Below are 27,359 nucleotides of genomic sequence, written 5' to 3'. Positions count from 1 at the left end.
TAATAGAATTTCTGGTGCTCCTAGTTTATAGATAAGAGCCTTAAAAAATATTGGACTACTTTTTACCCTTGACCCACGTCTTTTGGAATTATTGTATTTAGTGTTTTAAGGGTAAATTATTCCATATTTGAATTTTGTAATTAGCTATTAGAGCTATATTATAAATTACATCCTGCATAGATCTTAGAGTAGCTTTGAGTAGTTCATTTATTTTTCAGAGAACTTTGTCCTTCATTCCAGTAATAACTTTCAATTCAAGTCATATATGAAAAAGATTCTTATCAAATTATATTCTTCAGAATAATTGAAGGACCATAGATTAATACTTCTAGGTTAATGGTAATACGTTAGTCATCTGGAGCTATCAAAGGATGAATTCAAAAAAGTTAGGGATAGAGATTTCTGTATGTACAGTTCCCTGTCTCCTTAAGTTGAATATATTCAACTTTGTTTACTAGTATAAAATCATCATTGTGTCTATTAAGAATTATATACCAGCCTTTTATTATGACTATTTATTTATACCGTAAATTGCAGATTCTTATACTTTAAAAGTTCTTTTGCTATCTGTTATAGTTTTCTTGTCCCTTTCCTAGTTTTTTTATCAGTGCTATTTATGTATGTAATTGTGGTTCTTTATCCCTTCTGATGGTCCTGGGGACAAATAACAAATTGTTTATGAAATCTGATCTTTAAAAAGACCAGAAGGAATTCCCAAATGGTTCTTTTGTGAGTCTTACCTAGTAGTGCATGAAATTTTGAAGTAGCCCATAATGACCTTTCAGAGGCTTTTTCCCACTTTTTTTTTTAAACAAATTTACTAGGTAGATGAGTTGTTACTATTTTTCTATACTTATTTAGAACAATAATTTAATACCTTTATTAATAGGTGAGGCTGTCTTCAAAGGAACCAAATCAAAAAGATGATGGAGTTTTTAAGGCTCCTGCACCACCACCCAAAGTGATAAAAACTGTGACAATACCTACTCAGCCCTACCAAGAAATAGTTACTGCACTGAAATGCAGAAAAGAAGACAAAGAAGTAAGCAGCTATATACAGTTGTACTGCACGTGGATAGATTTTTGAATGTAACATTTAGCCTTTTAATGTCTTGAACAGATATCCACGAACTTCTCTTTTCCTAGTACTACCAATGATTTTAAAACATTTCTTTTAGTTGCCGTATAATGAACTGTTTTATATACTTTTAAATGAAGTACAGCAAGCCTGTAGATTTAAGCATGCTAGTTCATGGTTATAAAAGAGGTGGACTTATTTTTTCTTGGCAGTTATATACAGTTGTTCAGCATGTGAAGCACTTCAACGATGTGGTGGAATTTGGTGAAAATCAAGAGTTCACAGACGACATTGAGTACCTGTTAAGTGGCTTAAAGAGCACTCAGCCTCTAAACACACGTTGCCTTAGGTAAGATCATATTTTTATATTTGATAATTGTGTGCATGCTATATCTAATTAAAATTCTTAAGCTGAGTAGAGCCAAACGTTTATGAGTTTGTTGTCATGAATGTATTGTATAGCCAGTGATAAGTTAGAATGTGATTGATTTCTACATGGACAAAGGAAAATTGGATGATTGTAGCCATTTAGCATAGTAGAGGCTTCAGTTTACACATGTTTAAAAGAAGTGTTACAATAAAAAATCTTTTAAGTTATTTTTCAGCCTCAAGTTTTAGACAAGTGATAAATTTGTTTTCAGCATGTTTTGATTTGGATAATCGTTTGTGTACTATAAAAGGTTGAATATCTTAGTTTGGTTGATTTATCCAGTCAATTGGAATGTATCCAATCAAACATTATCTATAACACTCTTGATATATCAAAAGTGTTATGAAAGGTAGCTGAGACCTTTTGGCTTTTAATGGTGGTAGTAGTGGAAGGAATACACCAAAGACTACCACGTGTTAGTAATATTTTTTTTAATCTAGCACCCCTAATCACGTACTGTGCATCAACAGATTTTTAATAATTCAGTTTGCCCATGTGTTTTATATTGTGATCCCTGTGGGTAGTGCTTTGACACCCCACACCTCTCCCCATTTGCTTGTTTTGGGTTTATGCAAACAAAAACGTAATGCACTTGCTATTTTCAGTCCCCCTAACCTAGTCTGTTTTCTCCTAGTGTTATTAGCTTGGCTACTAAATGTGCCATGCCCAGTTTTCGAATGCACCTGAGAGCACATGGAATGGTAGCAATGGTTTTTAAAACCTTGGATGATTCCCAGCACCACCAGGTATTTTTAAGTTTCTGGGATTAGGAAGCATTATTTTAAAATATAAGTCTATTTAGCTATTGAAAAATATCTTCATTGTTTATTCATATATGAGTATTTCCTAATTATGGGTTCAGTTAGTTTTATTTGCTAAATATATAGAGCTTAATGCTAAAAGTTTTTGCTTAATATATTATTTAAGGATGTTTTCTCATGACCCTGTTTTCTCTAATTTATACTATTAAAACAGTCCGATACTATACCTAACATACTATACTAAATATTTAATTCTGTAAGCATTGATTCCCTCTAATCATAAGATGCTGAAAAATCTTTAATTACTGTTTGATATTAAAAGCATGAGAAAAACAGTTTGAAAGTAAAAACATTTTTTTTAGATGTTTTGTTTGGATGTTGACTCTAGTTCTAGCCCATTGTGAAAAGAAATAAATTCTCATTTTCATTATGACTTTTGACACTATCTCTTAAAAATCAAGCATATGTAATAAAAGTCAGGTTTTTCAAGTTAGGAAAAAAACACTAATCATTATCCATAGTGGTGTTTTGAGATCACTTTATTATATTTTTGCTCAAGGAAATTATGTTCTAAATGCAGATTAGGGGACATAGTCTGATATTGAATTTTCTGAAACTGAAAGCACTGTACTTAACCCTGAGTTGAGATAACTCCATTGCCACGTTGTAGCCGATATAGAACAATGAGGGAGAAGAGAAGAGAACTAAGAATTAATTTGCTTTGTTACACAGTTAGGAGAGCACCAAGGCATTAGTGTGTACTCTTGGGGGCAGTGGATTTCCCAAGGCCTGTACTGTGACATCCTAATTTCCAAAAATAATTTGCTCTGTAAGCATTTAATTAGTCACCTAGTCAGAAATTTTTCTACTATGAGAGATTCAAAGTTTAAATCTTTAGATAATTATGTTTCTTTATGTATGAAATAAGTATAAGTACAAAATACTCCAAATGTTAAGAGTATCCCAACATAGACCATTTTGTTGTATTAATGAGTACCTAAAATATATTACCTCAGTACTCTGGATTTTAGTATCTGTTTTAAGCAGAGTATGCTAACTACCTGATCTAAATGATTTTGAGGGCACATAATATTAATGTAAAAACATTTTTTTTAGGGGCACCTGGGTGGCTCAGTCGGTTAAGTGTTTGACTTCAGCTCAGGTCATGATCTCACGGTTCGTGGGTTTGAGCCCTGCATCAGGCTCTGTGCTGACAGCTCAGAGCCTGGAGCCTGCTTCCGATTCTGTGTCTCCCTCTCTCTCTGACCCTCCTCTACTCATGCTGCCTCTTTCTCTTTCTCAAGAGTAAATAAAACACTTAAAAATGAAAAAAGAAAAAAATTTTTTTTAATGTTTATTAATTTTTGAGAGGGAGAGTGCAAGTGGAGGAGAGGGCAGAGAGAGAGGGAGACACATAAACTGAAGCAGGCTCCAGACTTTGAGCTATCAACACAGAGCTCGATGCAAGGCCCAAACCCATAAACTGTGAGATCATGACCTGAGCCCAAGTCAGACACTTAACCCCTTAACCACCCAGGCGTCCCCTGCTTGATTTATTATAAAGAAATGAGTCTAAATATGTTTATTTGAGCATCTTAGCTTTATATTATTGACTCAAACTCAGCTGTGTTTATTTTGTAGAAAAAAAAATACCTGTGATACAGATTTTTAAAACATGTTCTTGATTTAAAATTAAAATTCAACTTTATCAACTATATCATAAAGTGAAGTATCATATAAAAACAGGATTGTGTGTGTGTGTGTGTGTGTGTGTGTGTGTGTGTGTGTTTAGCTGGAAAAAAATGATCTGTGAACTCTTTAGCACAGAATGGCTAAAGAAATATGTATTCCACTTCATGTTTTTCTAGTTTGGGAGCATTCATGTAGAGAAGGTTGATAGGAAAATTTTAAGTTAGACTTTTCTTCGTTTAATTCATATTTTCCTAGAGTATTTTAAGGGGGCAGTTTTCACTGAGTAAAACATTTTTAAGGCTTCCAGAAAATCTCAAAACAGTCTTAGAAACTGAAATTGTCACCAGTTACATACATTAACCTTTCTTTTTGTCTGTTGAAGAATCTGTCCCTTTGTACAGCTGCCCTCATGTACATATTGAGTAGAGATCGTTTGAACATGGATCTTGATAGAGCTAGCTTAGATCTAATGATTCGACTTCTGGAACTGGAACAAGATGCTTCTTCAGCTAAGCTACTGAATGAAAAGGACATGAATAAAATCAAAGAAAAAATTCGAAGACTCTGTGAAACTGTCCACAACAAGCATCTTGATCTAGAAAATATAACGGTAGGTTTTCTTCCTTCCTTTATAAAATGAAAATTATTTTCAAAAAGTTTTAAATTAGTCACAGCAGGAATGTGACTTTGGACAGATCATTTAATCTCCTGGTCAACAATTGGGCAAAATCTTTCTTGTAAGGTTTAGCTCGGAGCATAATTCTTTTCCCTGCCTAAACTAGCCCATCTGCATTTAGGTTTTTTTGCCAGTAAACTTTGTTGCATTTTGTCTGTCCTTTAGTCTTCCTTGTTTTTTGTTTTGTTTTGTTTCTTTTTTAGTGTAATAACTGTATTTAGGCTATTAGGAATTTGAATTCTTATTCTCTGTGGGTTTCAGAAAGAAAGATTCAGAGGATTTTCAGGGGCCATTTAAATGAGCATTCACATATTCCAGAGTATGCCAAGATGTCTGGTTAACTCCTGAAGGGCCTAAGACTCAGAAGGAAGTTTCCTAAGCACCTGCCTTCCCTGGAGCAATGTCTGTCATAATTGGGGTCATGGCCTGTAACCCTTAGTCTCAACACAACTCCTGAAGTTTAAAATGACTGTGTTGCTTCTGGTTGATACCAGTTCTCCTTTCCTTTCGCTTTTTTACTTGTAGAATCAGTAGTTTCCATACCATAGGCTACTAGATCAGTAGAAGATAATTGGCCTTGTCATTTTGAAAAAAGATTATTTGTTTATATATAATCTGACTTTGAGATATTTCCAACATCAAGACTGTAGTAGCATTGTTTTTTCTACTGCCTACTAAACTGAAGACTGCAGCATTTGCCTCAAACATTACAGAATGCTTTATGCTATTCAGATATGATTTAGGGGTAGTGCTCTGTGATTTGTATAAAGTGGGGTTTGAGAAGAAAGCAGGTTAGCATTAAAGGACAAGATAATAGAATTGAGTGTATTCAGTACTTAGTAAAGTTGGAAAAATAAGCTGTTATGCTCAAGTAGTGGATAAAGATCCCTGTACCTTACCATACTGTTTGTATACTACATTAAAATATATTTGTAATTTTTATTTTCCTTTAGCCTTTTGCAACACATACAAATTTTTTAATGATATGAAAATTGAGATTTTTATTTTCTGCATCGTTGAATAAATGTATCTTTTTTGTGGGGGTTTTCCATATTGTTCAACATTTAGATTCTTTCTAGGCTTTTGCTATTAAATAGCATGATGATAAACTTGTTCCTTGAAATTTCTCTATGGTTGGTTGAATTTACTAGGATGGTAAATAGCAGTATAATAACCTTTGTATTTTGTATTAAATAATGTATTTACATGGTTAAAACCAGAACACAGTTGCTAATTTTAGGATGCCTCTTTTTCTTCCCAAGTTCAGCTATACTTGAATATTGAATTTGTTTTAAATTGTACAGTAGACTGTTTTCTACAGGACTGTCCCCTTGCACATTAGTTTTGATTTTTTATTCCTTAAAATACATTTCCTATTCTTGATGTACCATGAGAAGATAATTTAAAATATAGTATGTTTTCAGATATAATTCACATAGCTGAGAGCTAACAATTGCTGATTGGTATTCTGATTAATGATTTGACTGTGCTTTAATTCTTTGAGGACTATTCCAGTTTTCATATAAAATATTTGATTTATAGACTGTTTTTAATGAACATAGCTTAACATATCAAACATATCCTTTTTATTTTGATAGAGATAAACTAAAGCCCCTTTTAGCATAAAAACGAGATTTTTATGCTATATATTGACATCAAATTACTATTCCCTTTCTTCTCTAACAAAGAAAGCCTCATTAGGCTTCACCTTATTACTGCTATGACTTGAGGTAATATACCTGAACTGATCTCATTAAATTACTCTTTCAGGGACTTAGAATGAGATTTGAGCAAAATGGAATCTGTTTTTGTAGTGACAAACTTCTCTATATTTGTCACCTTGGATATCAACCTTGTTTTTTTAATGAATAGACTAAAATATTCTAGATCTCCTCTAAGTCTGTAATACTAATAACATTTTTGCTGGTAAGCTCTGTTTTTTCCATTTCTAAATATTTATGTTCAGTTCCAAATAGGCTGGGAGAACTTAATGTTAACTTGTATCTTTGAAAGGAAAGACGCTTTGGAAAGGAAAACCATGTCTTATCAGCTTTGCTAATTTTGTTATGCTGAAGTTCCTTATTTTAGCAGGAGCCAGTTTGGTTTTTTTGGGGGTGGGGTGGCTGTATGCTTTTAAAAAGAAAGATAATAAGAAAGAAAAATAATAATTAAAAGCACGTCAAGAGAAAGAAGAACTCTGGTTGTAAATATGACTTTACTATTCTGTGCTTCCCATAGTGATGGTCCTCAATCATTATTTACATATAATTTTGTCATGATAGACACGTGGTGTGTATCCAGCCTGCTAACTCTGCATGTCAAGTTCAAAACTGGTGAATCTGAAACCATAAAAGTAAAAGGCGAAAGATTTATACGATCTGAATAGAATACCAGAGTATTGAAACTGTAAAATTAACAGGATTTTTATTCAGAATAGATAAGAAAATATATAGAATAAATTAAAAAACCAAGCAACTTTGCAAGGAATAAAGAATAATTGACAGAGACTCACAGTAGAGGAAATACAGTTAGCTTATAAATATATGAAAAAAATGTACACGTTTACTGTAGTTAGAAAAATTCAAACCAAAGCAATAAGATACCGTTTTTTACCCTTTGGCAAAAAATTTAAAGTGCTAGTGCTTTTGAGGATTCGAAAGCAAGGTATACTGATACACTTATACTTTGTTCCTGGAGTTAAATGTTACAGCCTTTGTGGTAAATTATTCCAATATAGTGAATTACAGTTAATACATATGCACTTTGATTCAGTAGTCCTATCGTTCTGTCTTTCTGCCTCTGTTCTATAGAAGTAATAGTATCAGCGTTTATTTTATTGTATTGACAAATGATAGACTTTTTTTGTTTCTTTTAAGTGAGCTCTGTGCCTAATGTGGGGCCCTAACTCACAACCCTGAGATTGAGAGCCACATGTTCCATGGCCTGAGCCAGCCAAGGGTCTACAGACTTTNTTTTTTTTTTTTTTTTTTTTTTTTAAGTTTATTTATTTGTTTTGAGAGAGAGACAAAGAGAGATCTGGAGCAGGGGAGTGGCAGAGAAAGGGAGACACAGAGTATCCCAAGCAGGCTCCATGCTGTCAATGTGAACCTGATGCAGGGCTCAAACCCACGAACTGCAGGATTATGACCTGAGCCAAAACCATAAGTTGGATGCTTAACCGACTGAGCCACCCAGGTGCTCCCTGATTTTAATAAGGGGTTTTTCCTCTGTGAAAACAAGCCACTGTTTTAAAGTGTTTCTTCAGCTTAGACTATTCTGATAAAAATTGGTTCAGTTTTACTTATGAAAGCACTTAGTGTTATAAAAAATACTATGGACTGGTAGCATGCAGTGAACTCTTCTAAAGTAAAACACTGTAGTGTTGCCTCGGAAATCTCGCCAAGATTCAATATTCACTAATGATGCCTCTGATTTTTTAGACTGGGCATTTAGCTATGGAGACCTTGCTGTCCCTTACTTCTAAACGAGCAGGAGACTGGTTTAAAGAAGAACTCCGGCTTTTGGGTGGTCTGGATCATATTGTAGATAAAGGTATGACATTAACATGTATAACGTTTTTATATGTCATTTAAAGCCTGAAGAAAATATTCTGTTTATACTTCAAAAGATAATGGCATCAGTTTAAAAATGTCACTTTTTTTAAAAAAGATACATATATATCTAAATGTTTATTTTGAGAGAGGGAAGAGAGAGAATCCCAAGCAGGCTCCAACATGGGTGCTTGATCCCACAGTGGAACAAACTGTGAGATTGTGACCAAAGCCAAAATCAAGAGTTGGATGCTTAACCAACTGAGCCACCCAGGCATTCCTGTTACTTTATTTTTTTAATGTTTATTTGAGAGAGAGAGAGCACACACGAATATGAGTGGTGGGAGGGACAGAGACCGAGGAGAGAGAGAATCCTAAGGAGACTCTGCTCTGTGGAGCTTGATCTTATGAACCGTGAGATCATGACCTGATCCAAAATCAAGAATTGGATGCTCAACTAACTGATCACCCAGCTGCCCCGAGATCTGTTCTTTTAGTAGCAGCATCTTGCAAATCTCTTTGACTCTTAAAGGAAAGGCTATTGGCACTTTGATACTGGGGAGTTACGGGAATAATAACATTAAGAGTCTCCTATATTTCAGTATCTCAGTGTTTTATAAAATGTAGAATAAGTTATATGCAGAGAGGTTCTGGCATATCACTGTGTGCGGATGGCTTTTAATGTTAATTATGGAGAGAAATACTGAGGTGATGAGACATACTAACTTTGTATCCATTTTGTTTCTCCTAGTGAAGGAATGTGTGGATCATTTAAGTAGAGATGAAGATGAAGAGAAACTAGTAGCCTCATTATGGGGAGCAGAGAGATGTTTACGAGTTTTAGAAAGTGTAAGTAAAAGTATGGGCACCTATTTTGGGAAATTTACTTAATTGTGACTGAGTGTGTGAGAGACTGTCAGATATTTTTTATGAAGTATCCCAAAAGTTTTGTTAATCCAAACTGAAATTATAATGCATTCGGTGAGCAATCAGTGTTAATGAACAAATTAAATAACCGGTTTGGTTTAAGAATATGCATATTGTCACTCCTGAGGAAACCTTAGAGGTTAAGATTGTTTTTATTATAAAATGTTCTTTCCTTCATGTGCAATTCTGCTTAAATATATTGTTTGTGGAAAATGATCGTTAATAGCTGTCAGGTTTTTTTTTTTTAATTAATAAGGATTTCCTTGATTTAGCTGTTTGAGTCAGATTGTAATCACAGCTTTAATAATAATTTACTTTGAAGAATGCTACTGTAGAACTGTGTGTCATAAGAATATTCTTTGGCTTTTATGAATGATTAAACCCAGTTCAGTGTAACTTATAATTTATGCTGCCAGTACATTTCAGGATGTATAGATATAGATTGAAAGTTCTTGGTATAGACAAAATTGAAATTTTTCCTGCTTGCTTTTAGAGTGCTTCAGGTGCATTAAACAGATAGCATTTTTTTATTCTAAATGAATCCACTTAAGGATTTTAATAGTTTATAAGTTTAGAGGCTGCTCTTTTCTGACATTCAGAGTGATGGATAATTCATTACAGTGAATGTGTAGTTCAGAATGTTACCTATGAGCAAACAGTTATAAAAATGTTTAAATTTTGTAACAAAGGAATAGCTCTATTTTAAATATGGAACATATTGGTTATTCCTTTAGATGACAAGGTCTGATCTTCCCTATCTTTGTCTTTTACTATACAAGGGATTGTATGTTGTATATAAATGAATGAAAGTTATAGATTGCCACAATTATTTCATATTTTTCTCTTTTAGGTAACAGTACATAACCCAGAGAATCAAAGCTACTTGATAGCATATAAAGATTCACAGCTCATTGTTTCTTCAGCTAAGTAAGTTTTTCTGAAATATCATGCTCTTTATTTAAAGGATTTGAGTTGAGGGGTGCCTGGGTGTGTCAGCTGGTTAAGCTTCCAACTTTGGCTCAGATTATGATTTTGCAGTTCATGAGTTTCAGCCCTACATCAGGCTCTGTGCTGACATCTCAGAGCCTGGAGCCTGCCTTGCTTGGATTCTGTGTCTCCCCCTCTCTCTGCCCCTCCTACACTCACGCTCTGTGTCTCTTTCTCAAAAATAAACATTAAGAACAGTTTTAAAAAGGGGCACTTGGGTGGCTTGGTCAGTTGAGCATCCAGCTTTGGCTCAGGTCATTATCGTGTATTTGTGGGTTCAGGCACTGCATTGGGCTCTGTGCTGACAGCTTGGAACCTGGAGCCTGCTTTGGATTCAGTGTCTCCATCTCTTTCTGTCCCTCCCCTGCTTGTGCTTTGTCTCTTCTCTCTCAAAAAATGTTAAAAAAAATTTTTTTTGAAAAATAAAGCATTTGAGTTGACCATAAAGGAAGTATGATTGCATCACCTTCCTTCAATAAAACACTTTTGTCAAGTTCTGTGAATAAGTGGTACAACGTAGTGCAAAAGTTAGGAGTACAGAGTCTGGAGCCAGGAAGACTGAGTATGGATCCCAGCTTCCTAACTTTAGCCCTGTCACCTTGGGCAAGTCATTTACATGCTAAAAGTTCTTTAGAAGAGGGCTAATAATTGCATCTACCTACATAAGGTTGTTGTTAATAAAAATAATTTATACATATGCTAATATGTGTTATATAGAACGTTTTTAAAAATACGGTTTTTAAAAATTTTTTAATGTTTATTTTTGAGAGAGAGAGGGAGACACAGAATGTGAAGCAGGCTCCAGACTCTGAGCTGTCAGCACAGAGCCCTATGTGGGGCTGGAACCCACAAACCATGAGATCATGACCTAAGCCGAAGTTGGATGCTTAACCGACTGAGCAACCTAGGCGCCCCCCAAAATATGTTTTAAATAGTATATTTGTAAAATACATATTTTAAAATATTTTAAATGGTTTTTAAATGTCCCTCTTGTATATGTTGAATACAGTGTATACTAGGGTGTTATAATATATGTGTGTATGCATAAACAATTCTTAGCATATGGTAAAAACTAAGCATTAGTCCTTATTTTTAATTGTAAATGACCTTTTCTAATCTCCTGTCCTTTATACCTGTTTTTCCAGATCTACATGTAGCTCCCCCTATTCACCCTCTCTGCCAAACTTGCATGATATTAGGTTAATGCTCTCACCTCAGTTTGCATAAAATTTCCAGTTATGTTTCCAGCCTTAGTTCAATTTTAATACAACAGCCTCTTCCTAATGTCTCCAACCTAGTTCTTGATATCTTTGCCCTCGTTCTCTGGCCTCCAGCCTGTCCAGCCCAATACCACAGGGGCTTAGCTTTCCCAAATCTCTGCTTTGTAAAAATAATCCTCAATGCCAAATCTCTGGTTCCTTTTTTTTTTTTTAAATAATTTATTTTTTAATTTCCATCCAAGTTAGCATACAGTGCAACAGTGATTTCAGGAGTAGATTCCTTAATGCCCCTTACCCATTTAGCCCATCCCCCCTCCCACAACCCCTCCAGCAACCCTCTGTTCTCCATATTTAAGAGTCTCTTATGTTTTGTCCCCTTCCCTGTTTTTATATTATTTTTGTTTCCCTTCCCTTATGTTCATCTGTTTTGTATCATAAAGTCCTCATATGAGTGAAGTCACACGATATTTGTCTTTCTCAGACTGGCTAATTTTGCTTAGCATAATACCCTCTTGTTCCATTCACATAGTTGCAAATGGCTCAAATCTCTGGTTCCTTATTGGCCTTAAATGTGTGTCTATAGTCCTTGGGATAATATCAAAAGCCCAATGTAGCCTGACTCAAGTTCATCTGTTTTTAATCTCTTATTTTGGTGCATTTCAAACACAGACAAAAATAGAGAAAGTAGTATGATAAATCCACCCTCCCCCCCACCTTTTTAAGTTTATTTATTTATTTTGGGAGTGCATGAGCTGGGGAGGGGCAGAGAAAGAGAGAGAATCTTAAGCAGGCTCTGCACTGTCAGTCCAGAACCCAGGCAGGGCTTGAACTCGTGAAAACTGATACCATGATTTTAGTTGAGATCAAGAGTCAAGACAATCGACTGAACTACCCAGGTGCCCTAGTAGTATGATAAATCTATGATGTATATGCCATTTAGCTTGAATAGTCATCAAACATGGCTAGTCTTATTTTCATTTGTAACCCTATTCATAACTCTTCTATATTATTTTGAAGCAAATTACAGATTTCATATAATTTAATCCATTAAATACTTGAGTATATGAAGTCTCTTTTTAAAAGAGGACTCTTTAAAAGATGTAACTACAGGGGTGTCTGGCTGGCTCAGTCGGTGGAGGATGTGACTGTTGATCTCAGGGTTGTGGGCGTGAGCCCCACGTTGGGTGTAAAGTTTACTTGAAATTAAAAAAAAAACTAATTTTTTAATTAAAATTGTCTAGCACTCTGGGCTGATAGCATAGAGCCCGATGCAGGGCTCAAACTGAGAAACACAAGATCATAACCTAAGCCAAAGTCAGACACTTAACTGACTAAGCCACCCAGGCACCCCCAAAATTTTTAAATAAGTAAATAAAAATAAAATAAAAGGTGTAATCACAGTAGTGCTTTCATACCTATAAATTATTGGCCGCTTAATGTTATATATCCAGTCAGTATTAAAATTTCTGGTAGTCTTTAATTTCTAAAAGCCTGTAGGTTTCCCCTCCTCTCTTTTTTTTGGCCTTACATTTGTAAATTTTGTGTCACATTTAGGTACCCTTAAGGCCTGTGTTCTAGTTGTTTGTTACTATGTTTTATTCTCCCCTACCAAAGAGTATTCTTGCAAGTTAAATCTGTTTCTTTCTTTAAAAATGTCATATATTTCATGACCCCTGACACATGGTGTCTTCCAGGAGGTATTTGTTATGACAGTTTTTATCTCTTTCATTGTGGTTAGGAATTTTCTGTCAGATATCTTAGAAGTGGCACTTAGGGAGTCAGAATTGGATGTTTGTGAAGTAACACTCCTGACTTTTTTATAACTTTTCATTAGGACCCTGATAAATGCAGGGACAGCATATTGAAAGATTAAATGGTATACCTCTGCTATTCTCCCCTCATTTACCAGCCAAAATGTGTTAGCTCAGTACTACTGAAGCCAGTTGAGTTAATAATAATAATAACACGTTTAGTTCTAGCTAACATCCTCAAACATCTAAACAACAAATTATTTTATATTTTATTTTATGTTCATCTTTGAGAGAGAATGTGTGTGTGTGAGAGAGAGAGAGAGAGGAGGGGAAGGGCAGAGAGAGAAGGATACACAGGATCTGAAGTTGGCAGCACAGCCTCATGTGGGTCTTGAATCCACAAACTGCCAGATCATGACCTGAGCTGAAGTTGGAATGCTTAACTGACTGAGCCATCCATGTGTCCCGAACAACAAATTATTTTAGATTAGACATGATGAACACCTTCCTAACCATATAGTGTGTTTTAACAGGAGAGGCTAGAGAAGGATGAGTTATAGTACAGTTTTTTCCTTAAGAGTTTTGTATGGTGTATATTATAATACATGAAGAATCAACTGAGAGAGTCCACTTCATTTCTCAAATAATTTTTTGAATTAATGGACTTGGTGATTTAAAGAGAGTCTTCAGAAGTACTAGGCTCACTTAAGGATTATATTTCCTTGTTATTTTGGGTAGCATCTTGAGAATCCTTGGGATGTAACTGATACCCTTAGGCTGCCAGGAGACATGTCAGTTAAATGACCTCATGTTTAAAAAATACGTACTCTAATGTTTATGAAGTATTTAATGTCATCTATACAAGGTTATTTATTATTACACAAATAATAATTCTCTACTTGCTCAGAGTTTGCATCCTAAATGAAAAATATCTAAATGAAATTCAGAAATGGAGCTCCTAAAGGTTTTACCTTGTTTAGGGAGGGATTGTGGTAGGTCTGTTGTGTTGGAGAGATTGGTAAAGTGGGGACAACTGTAAGTAGTACAGATGTAAGCTTCTCTACTGAGTTTATAATTTTAATTTAGAAAATTTTAAATTACTGAGCTTTCTCAAAATAAAATTTAGCACTTAGTGTGATATTAGACATATGTGGTATATGATTAAATAGTTAATACATTATAATCTCTGTAATAGAAATTAATTTGGCAGCATTTATGACAGATTTAAAACAGTCTACATTTTGTTTTCTCTTAAGAGCATTACAACATTGTGAAGGATTGATTCAGCAGTATAATCGTGCTGAGAACAGTATATGCTTACCTGACAGTAAGCCTCTGCCTCACCAGAATGTAACCAACCATGTGGGCAAAGCAGTGGAAGACTGCATGAGGGCCATCATTGGGGTATTGCTCAATTTAACCAATGACAATGGTAAGTTATGTTTTCTACATGTATTCTCTGAAAGATTGTATATTAGTAAAAATAAATTCCCCTTATTTTCTTTTCTTGATGTAGTGATTTTTTTAATGGCCATCATGTAACTCACTCATGCATAAATTTAACTACTTGTAGGGCTGTTTTTGTTTATTTGAGTTTATTTTTAAGAATGAGCATGAGTGGAAGTAGGGGAAGGTCAGAGCGAGAATTCCAACCAGGCTCTGCTCTGTCATCATGGAGCCTCAAACTCCTGAACTGTGAGATCATGACCTGAGCTGAAATCAAGAGTCCGGATGCTTTACTGAGCCATTCAGGCACCCCAATATTTTTAGGGTCATCCTGGTAGCTTGGTTTGGAAATACTATGGTCAAAAATATATTTTAGTAAAGAAATAGCTATGTATTCCTAACTTTTAGTATCAGTGTTTATGAATGTTGGTTGTTGGTGTCCTAGAGAAGAATCCGAAGCAATTTTCATATTTTTAACATTCTTAACTCTTTCAGAGTGGGGCAGCACCAAAACAGGAGAACAGGACGGCTTGATTGGCACAGCAATGAACTGTGTGCTTCAGGTTCCAAAGTACCTACCTCAGGAGCAGAGATTTGATATCCGAGTGCTGGTGAGTCGGAGTGACTATTTCAGAAATTAGTATTTAATCTATTAAAATGATAAAAACTTCATCCTAGTTTTGGGTTGAAGAACCAGCTGTTTGATATATTTGCTTGTGAATACACCTCATCTTGTACAAAAGAGAGCCATCTGTGCAAAAATAAAAAGTATAAGTATAAAAAAATCTAAAGGTTAAAAAAAAAAAACCACCTAAATAAAAGGTGTGATTTTTAAAAAGGAATGAAATCATTGGGAAGAGCTCATTATCTTCCACACTGGTTTTTAACCATTTAGTGGATGGCAGAACACAGATTAGGTTTCTAGCTGCCAACAAAAGTTATGTATATTGTGTTAATTTGCTTTTAATTCTCACCTGTGGTAATGTGCATGTTTTAATTTTTGTAGGGCTTAGGTCTACTGATAAATCTAGTGGAGTATAGTGCTCGGAATCGGCACTGTCTTGTCAACATGGAAACATCATGTTCTTTTGATTCTTCCCTCTGTAGTGGAGAAGGAGATGATAGTTTAAGGATAGCTGGACAAATTCATGCCGTTCAGGCTTTAGTGCAGGTAAGCAACAACTTCAAAACAAGCTAACACCTTCATTTTGTTGCACTGTCCAACTTCCTCATCATTTGCACTTTTCCGGCCTCTCTCCCTCCACTTTGCCTCCCCTTTTCCTTTGTGGGTGTGTATGTGTGTTTCACTCTCTCTAGCTCACCGTCGCCAGTTCACTGAGAGGTACACTGGGTTAGAATGTATACCCTTCCTTACTTTGCTCCACTGACAGTTTAACTGTAATAATCACTCCTTAGGCATTGTTAGTGAAAAGCAGAAACAAGGCGTATTTGTTTTATCAGTCAAAAGATAACAGATTAGGAATCAGTCTCCAGCCTCAATCCCATCCAGTTCAAGTCCTCTAGCATTTACTTCCCGGTGTGATCTGTGTCTCGGACTTTTGTGTTTCTGAATATTGGGCCATACCTTTCCCTTTTTCAGAAGGGGAGAGGCTGCAGACTTTTCAGAGTATGTTTGCGGAGTAATTTCCTGGCCTAGGAATTGTGTCAGAATAAATAGATTTAAAAATTAGTGTCACTGTGGCATATCTGGCTGGCTCATTTGGAGGAGCATGTGGCTTTTGATCATGGAGTTGGGAGCTTAAACCCCACGTTGTGTGTAGAGATTAAATTAGTAAACTTAAAAAAAAATGAAATAAAAATTAACGTCCTCAAGTCACCAGATCCCAGTTACCAAACACGCCCTGTCTTCAATTTATGCTTCTCCCAAAAAACTGCATGGCTTTGTTTCTTGAACAATAATGGGTACTCTAGTTTTTCTTTTCCAGCCTAATGGTTGGGTTCCTAACTACCTTTTTCTTTCCTTAAAAGACAGTTCGCACATGTTCAGAATTGATAATGAACTATCCTTTTCATTGTTTCTGTAACCTTTGCTATCCTGTTAATACTTTTGGCTTTTTTGAAACTTTTCTTTTTAATGTTTTATTTTTGAGAGAGCATGAGTAGGGGAGGGGCAGAGAGAGAGGGAGACACAGGATCTAAAGCAGGCTCCATGCTCTGAGCAGCCAGCACAGAGCCCAACACAGGGCTTGACCCCACAAACTGTGAGATCATGACCTGATCCACAGTTGGCACTTAACCAGCTGAACCACCCAGGCACCCTGAAACTACCACAACAACTTGATTTTTTCCGGAGTCATAACTATGACCCCATCATTGTCTTATCAGTTATTTTGATCTCAGGAGTTCTCTCTCCCTCCCTCCCTCCCTCCCACTCTCTCTCTCTGTCTCTCTTTCTCTCTCTCTGTCTGTCTGTCTCTCTCTCTCCCCTTCCCCTGCTCGTGCTGTTTCTCTCTGACTCTATCTCTCAAAAATAAAAATAACCATTAAAAAATTTTTATTAAAAAAAAGGTTTTGTGTGTTTGCTCTATTGACATTTACTGAATTTGAAATCAAACCAAATTATAGAACACAGGCATTCGTTCCCATAGCCATCAGACATAATCACATAGTATGTACATTCTAGAAAACACTGTACATTCATGAGTGAATCAAAGAAGTCAGTTGACATCTTACTGTTGTTATGAATGTGATTTTGATCTCACAGATTCTGTAAAGGGATTTTGGGGACCCCTAGAGACCCTTGAACCAGTTTTAAGAAATACTGCTTTTATATAAACCTCAAATTTTATTTTCTTAAGGGTATTAAAGTTTCTATACCACTCTTCTGTATTCTCAGCAATTTTTTTGAGATCTATTTGGCATTTGATTTTCAGGTAGTTGTTTTTAGTAACTTGGAGTTTTCCCCAAATTCTGTCAGTAAATGCTTTCTGTACATTCAGCACTGGACCAGCACAAGGAAAATAAAGTACATGAAGGCAAGGAATTCAGTGTGTTCCCTTTTGTCTTAGAGTTTTCACTGTGTCGAAGTACACACTGACAAGTATACTTCCATTGTTAATAATGTTAGTTGAGATCCAGTTCTGAGTATTTTTTCTGAAACCTCTTGCTTGTTATTTTTTTTACTGTTCCTTGTTTATATTATCTTTTTAGATTTCTTTCAAAGAATCCATGTTGCTTTCCCTTAATATTATGTAGTGTGTGTGTGTGTGTGTGTGTGTGTGTGTGTGTGTGTGTTTGAATGTTATATAGTTTTCTTACTAGTGTCCTTTCATAATTTATCCAGTCTGCTCAGGCTTAAAAATTTTTTTTTAATCAAGTTTGTATTTTTTGCTTGGAATATCCTGTCATTATTATCTAACTTAAGGGCACATGTTGAGATTTGCATTCTTACAAACAGAATGCCTGGTAACATTAGTAGATACATTTAATTTACTTGATTGAATCCCAACAGCATTTATACTTTCCTTTTTGCCTTCAGTTGGATGTAGAACAAAGCCTTTTATTGTAACTTACCCTTTTTAACCAGAGAGCATGCTTCTTTCGGTTAGTGATTTTGAAAGCAAACAGATCTTATACGTGGGTACATACATGTTGGTTGGTGTTCTTCTAACGATCTTTAAAAATAATTTTTATCAGCTGTTCCTTGAGCGAGAACGAGCAGCCCAGTTGGCAGAAAGTAAAACAGATGAGTTGATCAAAGATGCTCCCACTACTCAGCATGATAAGAGTGGAGAGTGGCAAGAAACAAGTGGAGAAATACAGTGGGTATCAACTGAAAAGACCGATGGTACAGAAGAGAAACAGAAGAAGGACGAGGACGATGAAGAACTTGACCTCAATAAAGGTATATTTATTTTAAATCATGTATTCAAATTGAAAATGTTTCCCTCTAACAAATTTTTAATTCATGTGTTTTCGTAATCTTGCTATGATTGTATGGCCTCTCTAGCTCAGTGCAGACAAGCTTTAATATTTCAGTGCTCATAGGAATTCTTTGCTGGTTTCCTAGCAGTGAGGAAGGCACATGTGCAGTGCAGGAAAGATCTGCCTTTCCCAGGCTGGCCTTTCTTTACTCGGTGAAAAGAGAGTCGTTGAACAGTAGGACTCCTAAAGGTTTTTACAGTTTTGAGATTATTTTATGGTCTCACTTTATAAACAGATGATTATCAGAAATTACAATAATAGTTCTCAAATGGTATGGAGTAGCTTGCAAACACTGAAAGGAACAAACTGATGGAGTCATTACATTTATCAGCCACTGTTGTCAGCAGCTGATACTGGGTTTACTGTTTATGCAAGTACTGCAGAATAGCTATTTGTAACTTCATATCACTCATGAAATTAAATAATATGGTTAGCTTCACCAAGCTAGGAAGCAAGCCCTTGCAAATCTTTTTCTGAGCATAGTCTCCTGTCCACTGTTCCACTAATGGCATTAGTTCTAATAATCTAAGAAATTGCTGTTCCATTTTCTAAATTTTTTAAAATTTAATGTTTATTTTTGAGAGAGAGCATGAGCATGGGAGAGGCAGAGAGAGGGAGACACTGAATCTGAAGCAGGTTCCAGGCTCTGAGCTGTCAGCACAGTGCCCAGCATGGGTCTTGAACTCCTGAACTTCGAGATCATGACCTGAGCCAAACAAAGTCAGTTGCTTAACCAATTGAGCCACCCAGGTGCCCCAACTGTTACATTTTCTCAGTGTTCATGTTTCCTTTGGCATAATATTTTTGGTTGTGTAGCATTCTTTTTAAATAATAGCTTTATTGGCATAAGTGTTAGCTTGTGAGGATCTGCTGTAACTGAGTACTGTAGACTGAGCAGCTTAAACAACAGAATTCTGTTCCAGTTCTGGAGGCTGTAAGTCCAAGATCAAGGTGTCGGGGTTGGTCTTAGAGGTGGTCTCTCCTTGGATTGTAGATGGCTGTCTTCTCCCTGTCTTTTTGTGTGGTCTTCACTCTATGCATCTTTGTTCTAATCTCCTCTTATGAGGATAACAGATGAGGACCCACCCCAGTGACCTCATTTAAAGTAATCCAAGTCCTACCTTGACATACTGGGGGTTAGGAGCTCAGCATATTCAGGGGGTGGAGTAATAGTTCAGCCCATAACAAGATAAAATTCAGCCTTTTAAAGTAAACATTAGAGCAGTTTTCATTATATTCACAAGGTGCAATCATTACCACAGTCTAATTTCAGAACTTGTCATCATCCTGAAAAAACCCGATACCCATTTAGCAGCCATCACTCTCTGTTCTCCCCTCCCCAGCCAGTGGCAACCACTAATTCTGTCTCTGGATTTGCCTATTCTGGACATTTCCTGTAAATGGAAAACAGTATGTAGCCCTTTGTGACTGATTTATTTCACTTAGCCCGATGTTTTCAGTGTTCATTCATGTTATGTTATCAGTACATAAGTTACTTTTTATGGCCAAATAATACTCCATTGTAGGTATGTACCACACTTTATCTAGTTATCAATTGATGGACATTCGGGTTGTGTCCACCTGTGGCTCTTTGAATAATGCTGCCATGACATAACGTTCACATACAACTTTTTGTGTGAACATATATTTTCAGTTCCTTTGGGTATATACCTAAGAGTGTCAGGTGCTGAATTATTTGTTAACTCAATGTTTAGCATTTTAGGGAACCATCAAACTGTTTTCCAAAGTGAGTGCTTCATTTTATATTCCTGCCAGCCACATATAAGGGTTTTAGTTTCTCCAAATCCTTACAAATAGTTATTTGTCTTTTTCATGTTAGCCACCCTAGTGGGTGTGAAAGTATATGAGATTTGATTTGCAGTTCCGGTTGAATAGACGGTGTTGCTTATTGCTCATTTACTTATCTATGTTGTCTTTTCACTTTCTTGATGGTGTCTTTTCAAATGCAAAAGTTTTGAGTTTGATGAAGTTCAGTTTATCTAATTTTGTCACTTGTGGATTTGGTGTGGTAGCTAAAAAGTCATTTCCTAACCAAGGTCATAAAGATTTAGTCCTGTATTTTTGTCTAAGAGTTTTATGGTTTTCATGCTTATATTAAGGTCCCTCTTCCATTTGAGTGACTTTTTGTTAATTTGTGTGGATATTCCATTTTCCTAGTGCCATTTATCGGTGTTTAAGCAGTTCTGAAGAAAAGATAACAGAATTGGTGGTTTTCGGGGGTGGTTTTGTTTGTTTTGATATACTGTTACAGTTTGTTTTTTTTAAATATTCTTAGCCCTTCAGCATGCTGGCAAACACATGGAAGATTGCATTGTGGCCTCATACACAGCGCTGCTTCTTGGGTGTCTCTGCCAGGAGAGTCCAGTAAGTAAACAGTGCAGTATTATTTTATGTGTCTTGAAAAGATTCCATTGTGACAACTTCATCCCGTTACCTAATTTACTTATGTATTTAAAGTTTATTTATTTTGTGAGAGAGAGAGAATGGGGTAGGGACAGAGAAAGGAGGAGAGAGAAAATCACAGCAGGCTCCACACTGTCTATCCAGAGCATGATGTAGGACTCAAACTCATGAATCATGAGATCATGGCCTGAGGCCAAATTGAGATTTGGGCACTCAACCAACTGAGCCACCCAGGCACCTTTATTTGGTGAACTTTTAAAGGTATTACTCTTATTATTTCCTATTTCAAAATAAGAGTGCATCGGGTTTAATGAGAAAGTTTTTGGTTGATGGACGAATTTATCGAAATGGCTTTGGTTGAAGTAAAAGCATAATGTAAGACCTCTGCTAAGCTGGCTGTAGTCTCTGCAGGGCCAGGGGAGTTGGGGAAGGAAATCTCTAGTCTCAGTGATATTATTAAGGACTCAGATGATGTGTCTTTAAACCCTACTGCCTCTACATGTTGTCTTGTCTTGTGCTTGGTCTCCTCCTGGCCCCATACTGGCTCTAGCTACCAGTCTCATCTAGTTAACTAATGTCTAGTATAAGAAGCTGGCCTCCTGTATGTTTATTTTATTTTTTTATTTATTTTTTATTTTTTATTTTTTTGCAAAAGCAAAGGGCATTTATTCCGGCTTAAGCTCAGGCTCCCAGACCTCATCAACACAGTGGATCCATGCTGAGAGCCATGTATGTTTATTTTTAAGAACAGTGTTGTTTTTTGTTTTTTTACCCCTAGGATCCCTCTCCACCCACTGTACCAAGTAGACTTCCTCTTATCTTGGCTAGCTTTGGCTCACATGGCCTTTGTGTGAACCACTTATAGGAAAGGAAAGTGGGATTAGTATATGAGATTTAGATGATGAGGATTTAACTAGAAGTATTAGTGTCCTGATGATGGGGCTGAGTCAGCATGGAAGCAGACAGTTCTGGCTAATGGGACAGTCATTCAGAGTACTTCTTAAGGGGAAAGTCTAGTGAAGAGCCAGATTTTAAAATGAAAGGAAAGTTCTTTTCCTTAGGAGCCAAGGGCATTCAGGAGGCAAGAATGGAAATCTATTCTATAGTGAAAGGGTTAGCTTCTCTCTCTTCTTAATGTTTGAGAGAGAGAGAAAGCATGTGCAAGCAGGGGAAGGGGCAGAGAGAGAGGAGAAAGAGAGAATCCCAAGGAGGCTCCATGTGGATCTCACAAATCCTGAGATCATGACCTGATCCAAAATCAAGAGTTGGACACTTAAGTGACTGAGCCAACCAGGCGCCCCGAGTTTGCTTCTCCTTTATGTTAAATATGTTTTCTCTGATCCTTTCTTACTCATCTGTTCCATATTTATATTCTGGTCAAGCTCTGATCTAAATGCAGCCTAGCTTGCTTTGTTGTGGCCCTTCCTAGCACATGGCTTTCAAGATCAAGATCAAAGTTCTCATCATGGCTCTAGAGACCCTGCAAGATTTTTTCAGCTCAGCCCTTTTCCTTATTTCCTTAAATTCAAAGATTAAAAAAAATTTTTTTTTCTTACGTTTAATTTTTGAGAGAGCATGAGCAGGGGAGGAGCAGAGAGAAAGGGAAACACAGCATCCAAAGCAGGCTCCAGTCTCTGAGATGTCAGCACGGAGCCCAACATGGGGCTTGAACCTACCAACTGCGTGAGATCATGACCTGAGCCGAAGTCAGATGCTTAACCGACTGAGCCACTCTGGCGCCCCTTTAAACTCACAGATTTTAAGGACAAATGAGAAACACTTATCAAGCAGAAGGGAAAGAGGAATAGGCAGGTCTCAAAATAATGGTCTCAAAAAAATTTAACAATTTTTAGGTATTCTATTTTACACACACCCTAGTTTCTTTTATATTCTTTCTTAAGTAATGGGTCTAGAAATTAATTTGTGGTATTGTCACATATGATTTACCCTTGGCCATTTTTCTCCTGTATAACATTTTCCATGTTTCATCCTTGTAACATTCACCACTTCGGTATATTTTTCAAGCATTTTGTAAACTCTCTGTGTTTTAGGTGCAAGATTAACTCCGGAGTAAATGTGCACAGCTGGGGGCCTGCGGTGGCTTTTGGTGGGGAGGTCGTTCACTTAGAATATGGGCGCTTGATAGCGCATAATGTAGCATAGTTATTTTGGTAGCATTTATTAGATCTTTTCTGAAATTGTATTCATACATTATTTTGTTTCTTTATAATTTCAAAAGTACCCTGACAGGAAATTTTTTGAATAGGGAGATAGGGGACTGGTGGCAAATTTCTTAAAAGTGTAGTATGTAATCTTGTTCCTGCCCCCANTTTCCCCCCCCCCCCCCAACCTCTTCGGGCCCCAAACTCGGACAACGTATTTTCTTTTGTGCTTTTTATTATAGGTGAACCTTCTTAAAAGAGTCTTTCCATTTCTTATGAACCTTTAAAACAGGTGTTTAAGCAAGTTATGTGTTTTCCTTATAACAGATTGGTGTTATATATAAAATATAGTTTAGCTGCTTCTTGCTAACAGTGAAGGGAAACACTGTAATGTCCTTTCGTGGCATTGCTGACATTCCCTCTCTCAAGAAACTAGATTATCATTGGAAAGATCTAGTTAATTCCTAGCCTATATAGAAACATGAGGATTTATATACATATATTTCATAAGCACCTCTGAGGACATTTTCAACTTCCCCCTTGTCTTCTTGACATTGTCCCCACCCCCAATCCGTTTGCAGTGCATTTTGTTCCCTCGGGCATTTTTCTCTGTACAATTACAAAAGTAAATATGGACACAAGTGTTTCATTGTAGCCTTTGCCAGTTTTACCTTTCTTTTTTTTTTTTCTTTTTAAATGTTTTATTTATTTTTAGGAGAGAGAGAGAGAGACAGCGTGAGCAGGGGAGGGTCAGAGAGAGAGGGAGTCACAGACTGAAACAGGCTCCAGGCTCTGAACTGGCAGTCAGCACAGAGCCCGACGCGGGGCTCGAACCCACAAACCGTGAGGTCATGACCCAAGCGAAAGTCGGACGCTTAACCGACTAAGCCACCCAGGCGCCCCTACCAGTTTTACCTTTCTGAGGATGGGATGGAGCAGGAAATGGACACACACACTGGCAGATTTCGGAGGGTAGAAAAGTTCATGGCACATTAACTAAGGAGTTCAAGGACCTTGTGGAAGTTTGGAACAGGACGTGTGCCAAAGCCAACAAGCCAGTGCAGGGGGCAGACTCCTGTTCTCTGCTGCCTGACCCGTGTTTCTCTGGTCTCTTTCCTCAGATCAATGTGACCACTGTGCGGGAATATCTGCCAGAAGGGGACTTTTCAATAATGACAGAGATGCTCAAAAAATTCCTGAGCTTCATGAATCTTACTGTAAGTAGCTTCTGTTGCAGCTTGTGTGGTCTTAAAAACGATACTGTCATTAGATGGGAGACCTTAAAATGCCGTATGGCCATAGTGACTGGAAGCAAAAAGGGATTCTCTTTTAATGTGTTCTTTTTAAGGTGATTGTTTGTTATTATGGTGATTGTTAGTTATTATGGCCAAATATATTGACATTGACATTATATTATCAGAGTCGCAATTTAATCTTCGTAATGTTCTGATTCAGTTTAGTAAAGCTAAAGAATTTAAGCTTTGATTTGATGCATGTTAAGATGTGTTAAATATTAACTGTTACTTCCTCTCTGCCCCTCCTCACCCCCCCTTCAGTGTGCTGTTGGAACCACAGGCCAGAAATCTATCTCTAGAGTGATTGAATACTTGGAACATTGCTAGCTGCTTTACCTTTGCTTCAGGTGCTCGGTAATGCTGGAGCTATTCTTAGAGAAAAGTCATGAAAGAAGTCCTTGAAGATATACCAAGAACATTCATCAGTATCATTCATGTTTGGATTTTTAAGGCCACCTGATTTCTTCGTCATGCATTCTGCATTTGCTAAATGACAGTTACTACATCAATCTGCAACTATCAAAAATGAGGGAAAAGGTTCAGGCTGTTAACTATTCCATGCAGTATTTAAATACACTTAACTTTGGCAGAGTTTATACTCTCCCCTGTTCTCTTGCTTCACTCTGGGCAAGTTCTAAGGGGAAAATTTGTGCTGCTGTTAGTGCAACTGCTGTGTATGTTGAGCCACTGTTGTCATGCCAGCCAGGTGCAGAGGCAGCTTAGCTACTGAGGTATCGAATGTTTTGAGGACATTCTGGACAACAGCTTAGTTCCTTTTTCAGGCTCATTTGCTTTTGCTTTTTTGTTGAATGATTCCAATCGTAAATAAAGCTTTTAATAATTTTGTGAATTTTTTTTTGTTGTTGTTCCCTGAACTACTGTCTATATTTAAAATTAGATGGAATCCAAAGACACAAGGGATTAATAGTATATTTTTTTATTTTTGATTTGGTTTGGGTTGTTGAACTATTTTTCACTTTTGAGACCATGACCATATTATCATACCATAATGAGTCATAGTTATAGACACAAGAAAACAAACAACAGTTTGAGGGAATATTATGTTAAGACGATGTGCCCTGTTAAAGGATGAAGCAAAATAGACAAACCCAGGGTAGTTTACGCTAATGCTAGAGGCGGCTCTTGAAACGCTGTTTGGAGGGAGGGCTCTCTAGATAGATTTTCTAATGTTCAGTACAATAAATATAAGGAAGCTAAAACACCAATGTGGAATTCATGTTTCCAGATAATGTGTATATTCTTCTACAGAGTGACAGGATCAAATGCATAAACGCAAAGCCTTAAATTGCTGGTTCAGAGAAGATCCTTTTTTTCATTCAGATTCTTAGTTCATACATAGCACAGTGTGTTTGGAAAACAGTCATAGAACACACAAAACACATTTTATGTATTTAATCTCACAACATTGCAAATCTTTCTTGTGTTAACTATTGTTCAGACCACTGGTTAAACTTTTTTTTGTTGATTCGGCCTGAATACAGGCTTTCCAGAGATCTCTTTCGTTAATACTTTTAAATACCTTTCAGGTAGTTATATCATGTTTCTTCATTGGATTTGTAAAACTTGAAGCCATAAAAATATTAGTTTGGTGTGTATGGAGGAAAATACAAAGTCTAATTGTTACCCATTTAGACTTTGTTATTTCCTTGTATAAAGTGACAAATCGGGGCTCTTGTATCAGTGCCAGCTGTAATGTTTTTTAATGCAGTGGCTGCCTTCTATTGTCTTCCTATTTTTGATAATGCAGATTGTTGGGAAATCTATAAGGAAGTAACTGATTCCAGGCAAATTGTTTTCTTCCTCCTACCCACCCAGCCCCCACCCATCACCTCTTAGCAGCATAGTTATGCCAGTGTAACTTGGGAAGGACCTAGATTTTATTTGCCCTGAGTATAAATGCTAGCATAGCCAACTATTTTAAAAGTATATCAGTAAATGATATTCATAAAATTGAATTAGTGAGATGTATTTTTAATAATTTTACAATGCATTGATATTAATCATTGGATCTAGGAAAAGGAACAGATTTTTGGTTAAAAAACCAGACTTGTGGCAGATGGTAAAGAATCTTCTGAAATGTTTGGATGAGAACAATCAGGGCGAACTACATTTTTCTGTTACACTGGTAATCATTTGAGAATTGATTTACCTCCGTGTTTAACAGTTTTTTGTTTTGTTTTTTAAATAATAACTAATTGTCAAGCACTGATAGAGATGCAGATTTTGGTGGGGTGGGGGGGAGAAGTCACCTCACCAACTGCAGTGCATTTGTGTGTTTTTAACCCTCAGAGAACTCTGCATTTTAGGGTACTTGAGGCTGACTTGCAAATTAAAGTTTTAAAGTAACCTTTTTTTCCATTGTAAATATTTCTGTAAATACTACCAATTGGAAATTAGAACAGTAGAGTACTTTTCTGAATCCAATCCTATTTTTATTTTATACAGTATTTCTCAGCTGTGATCTTTGGAGCAAAAGCCAACGGCAGGAAAAAAATAGTTTGTACCAGTTTCATGAAGTATGTCTTTGGGTTTTTGTAAATAATTTTAACTCAAATAAAATTGCTACTTTCAATACACATGTTGTCTTTAACATAAATCTATTGAACTGTTTTGGAGGAAGAAATTTCATGAATGTGATACAGCTAAGGGGAGACATGATGTGTTACATGAATTTCCTTTTCAACATACACAAAAATGTAACCAATTTTTGTTAAACGTTATATACTTCCTTTTTATTCATTTTCTAATTTATTTAAAAAAAATTTTTTTAATGTTTTATTTATTTTTGAGACAGCATGAGAGGGGGAGGGGCAGAGAGACAGGGAGATGCAGAATCCGAAGCAGGCTCTGAGCTGTCAGCACAGAGCCTGATGCGGGGCTCGAACCCATGAACGTAAGATCATGACCTGAGCTGAAGTCGGAGCCACCCAGGTGCCACTACTTCTCCCTTTTTAATACTTATCAGAATGTCAACTCTTAACTCGGATTTGTTA

The 27,359-nt window shown here is 36.4% G+C and overlaps 1 protein-coding gene across 2 annotated transcripts in view; it reads left to right on the top strand.

Moving 5' to 3' along the window:
- The window catches only part of WAPL (WAPL cohesin release factor), an 84,393-nt gene extending 59,198 nt beyond the window's left edge, over nt 1–25,195 (top strand). For both annotated transcript variants that reach the window (XM_077746390.1, XM_077746389.1), the window contains exons 6-19: nt 890–1,042; nt 1,291–1,427; nt 2,143–2,254; nt 4,344–4,571; nt 8,078–8,189; nt 8,940–9,037; nt 9,966–10,042; nt 14,330–14,505; nt 15,015–15,130; nt 15,526–15,690; nt 18,177–18,384; nt 20,761–20,849; nt 24,172–24,267; nt 24,607–25,195. In XM_077746390.1, the coding sequence (XP_077602516.1) occupies nt 890–1,042; nt 1,291–1,427; nt 2,143–2,254; nt 4,344–4,571; nt 8,078–8,189; nt 8,940–9,037; nt 9,966–10,042; nt 14,330–14,505; nt 15,015–15,130; nt 15,526–15,690; nt 18,177–18,384; nt 20,761–20,849; nt 24,172–24,267; nt 24,607–24,672 (1,833 nt within the window). In that variant the 3' untranslated portion in view covers nt 24,673–25,195. The remainder of the gene's footprint in view (nt 1–889; nt 1,043–1,290; nt 1,428–2,142; nt 2,255–4,343; nt 4,572–8,077; nt 8,190–8,939; nt 9,038–9,965; nt 10,043–14,329; nt 14,506–15,014; nt 15,131–15,525; nt 15,691–18,176; nt 18,385–20,760; nt 20,850–24,171; nt 24,268–24,606) is intronic.
- Nucleotides 25,196–27,359: the final 2,164 nt, after the last annotated feature.

The sequence above is a fragment of the Crocuta crocuta genome, unplaced genomic scaffold (genome assembly GCF_008692635.1).
Source record: "Crocuta crocuta isolate KB4526 unplaced genomic scaffold, BGI_CrCroc_1.0 scaffold28, whole genome shotgun sequence".
Classification (NCBI taxonomy): Eukaryota; Metazoa; Chordata; class Mammalia; order Carnivora; family Hyaenidae; genus Crocuta; species Crocuta crocuta.
This window is presented reverse-complemented; position numbering and strand designations above follow the sequence as displayed.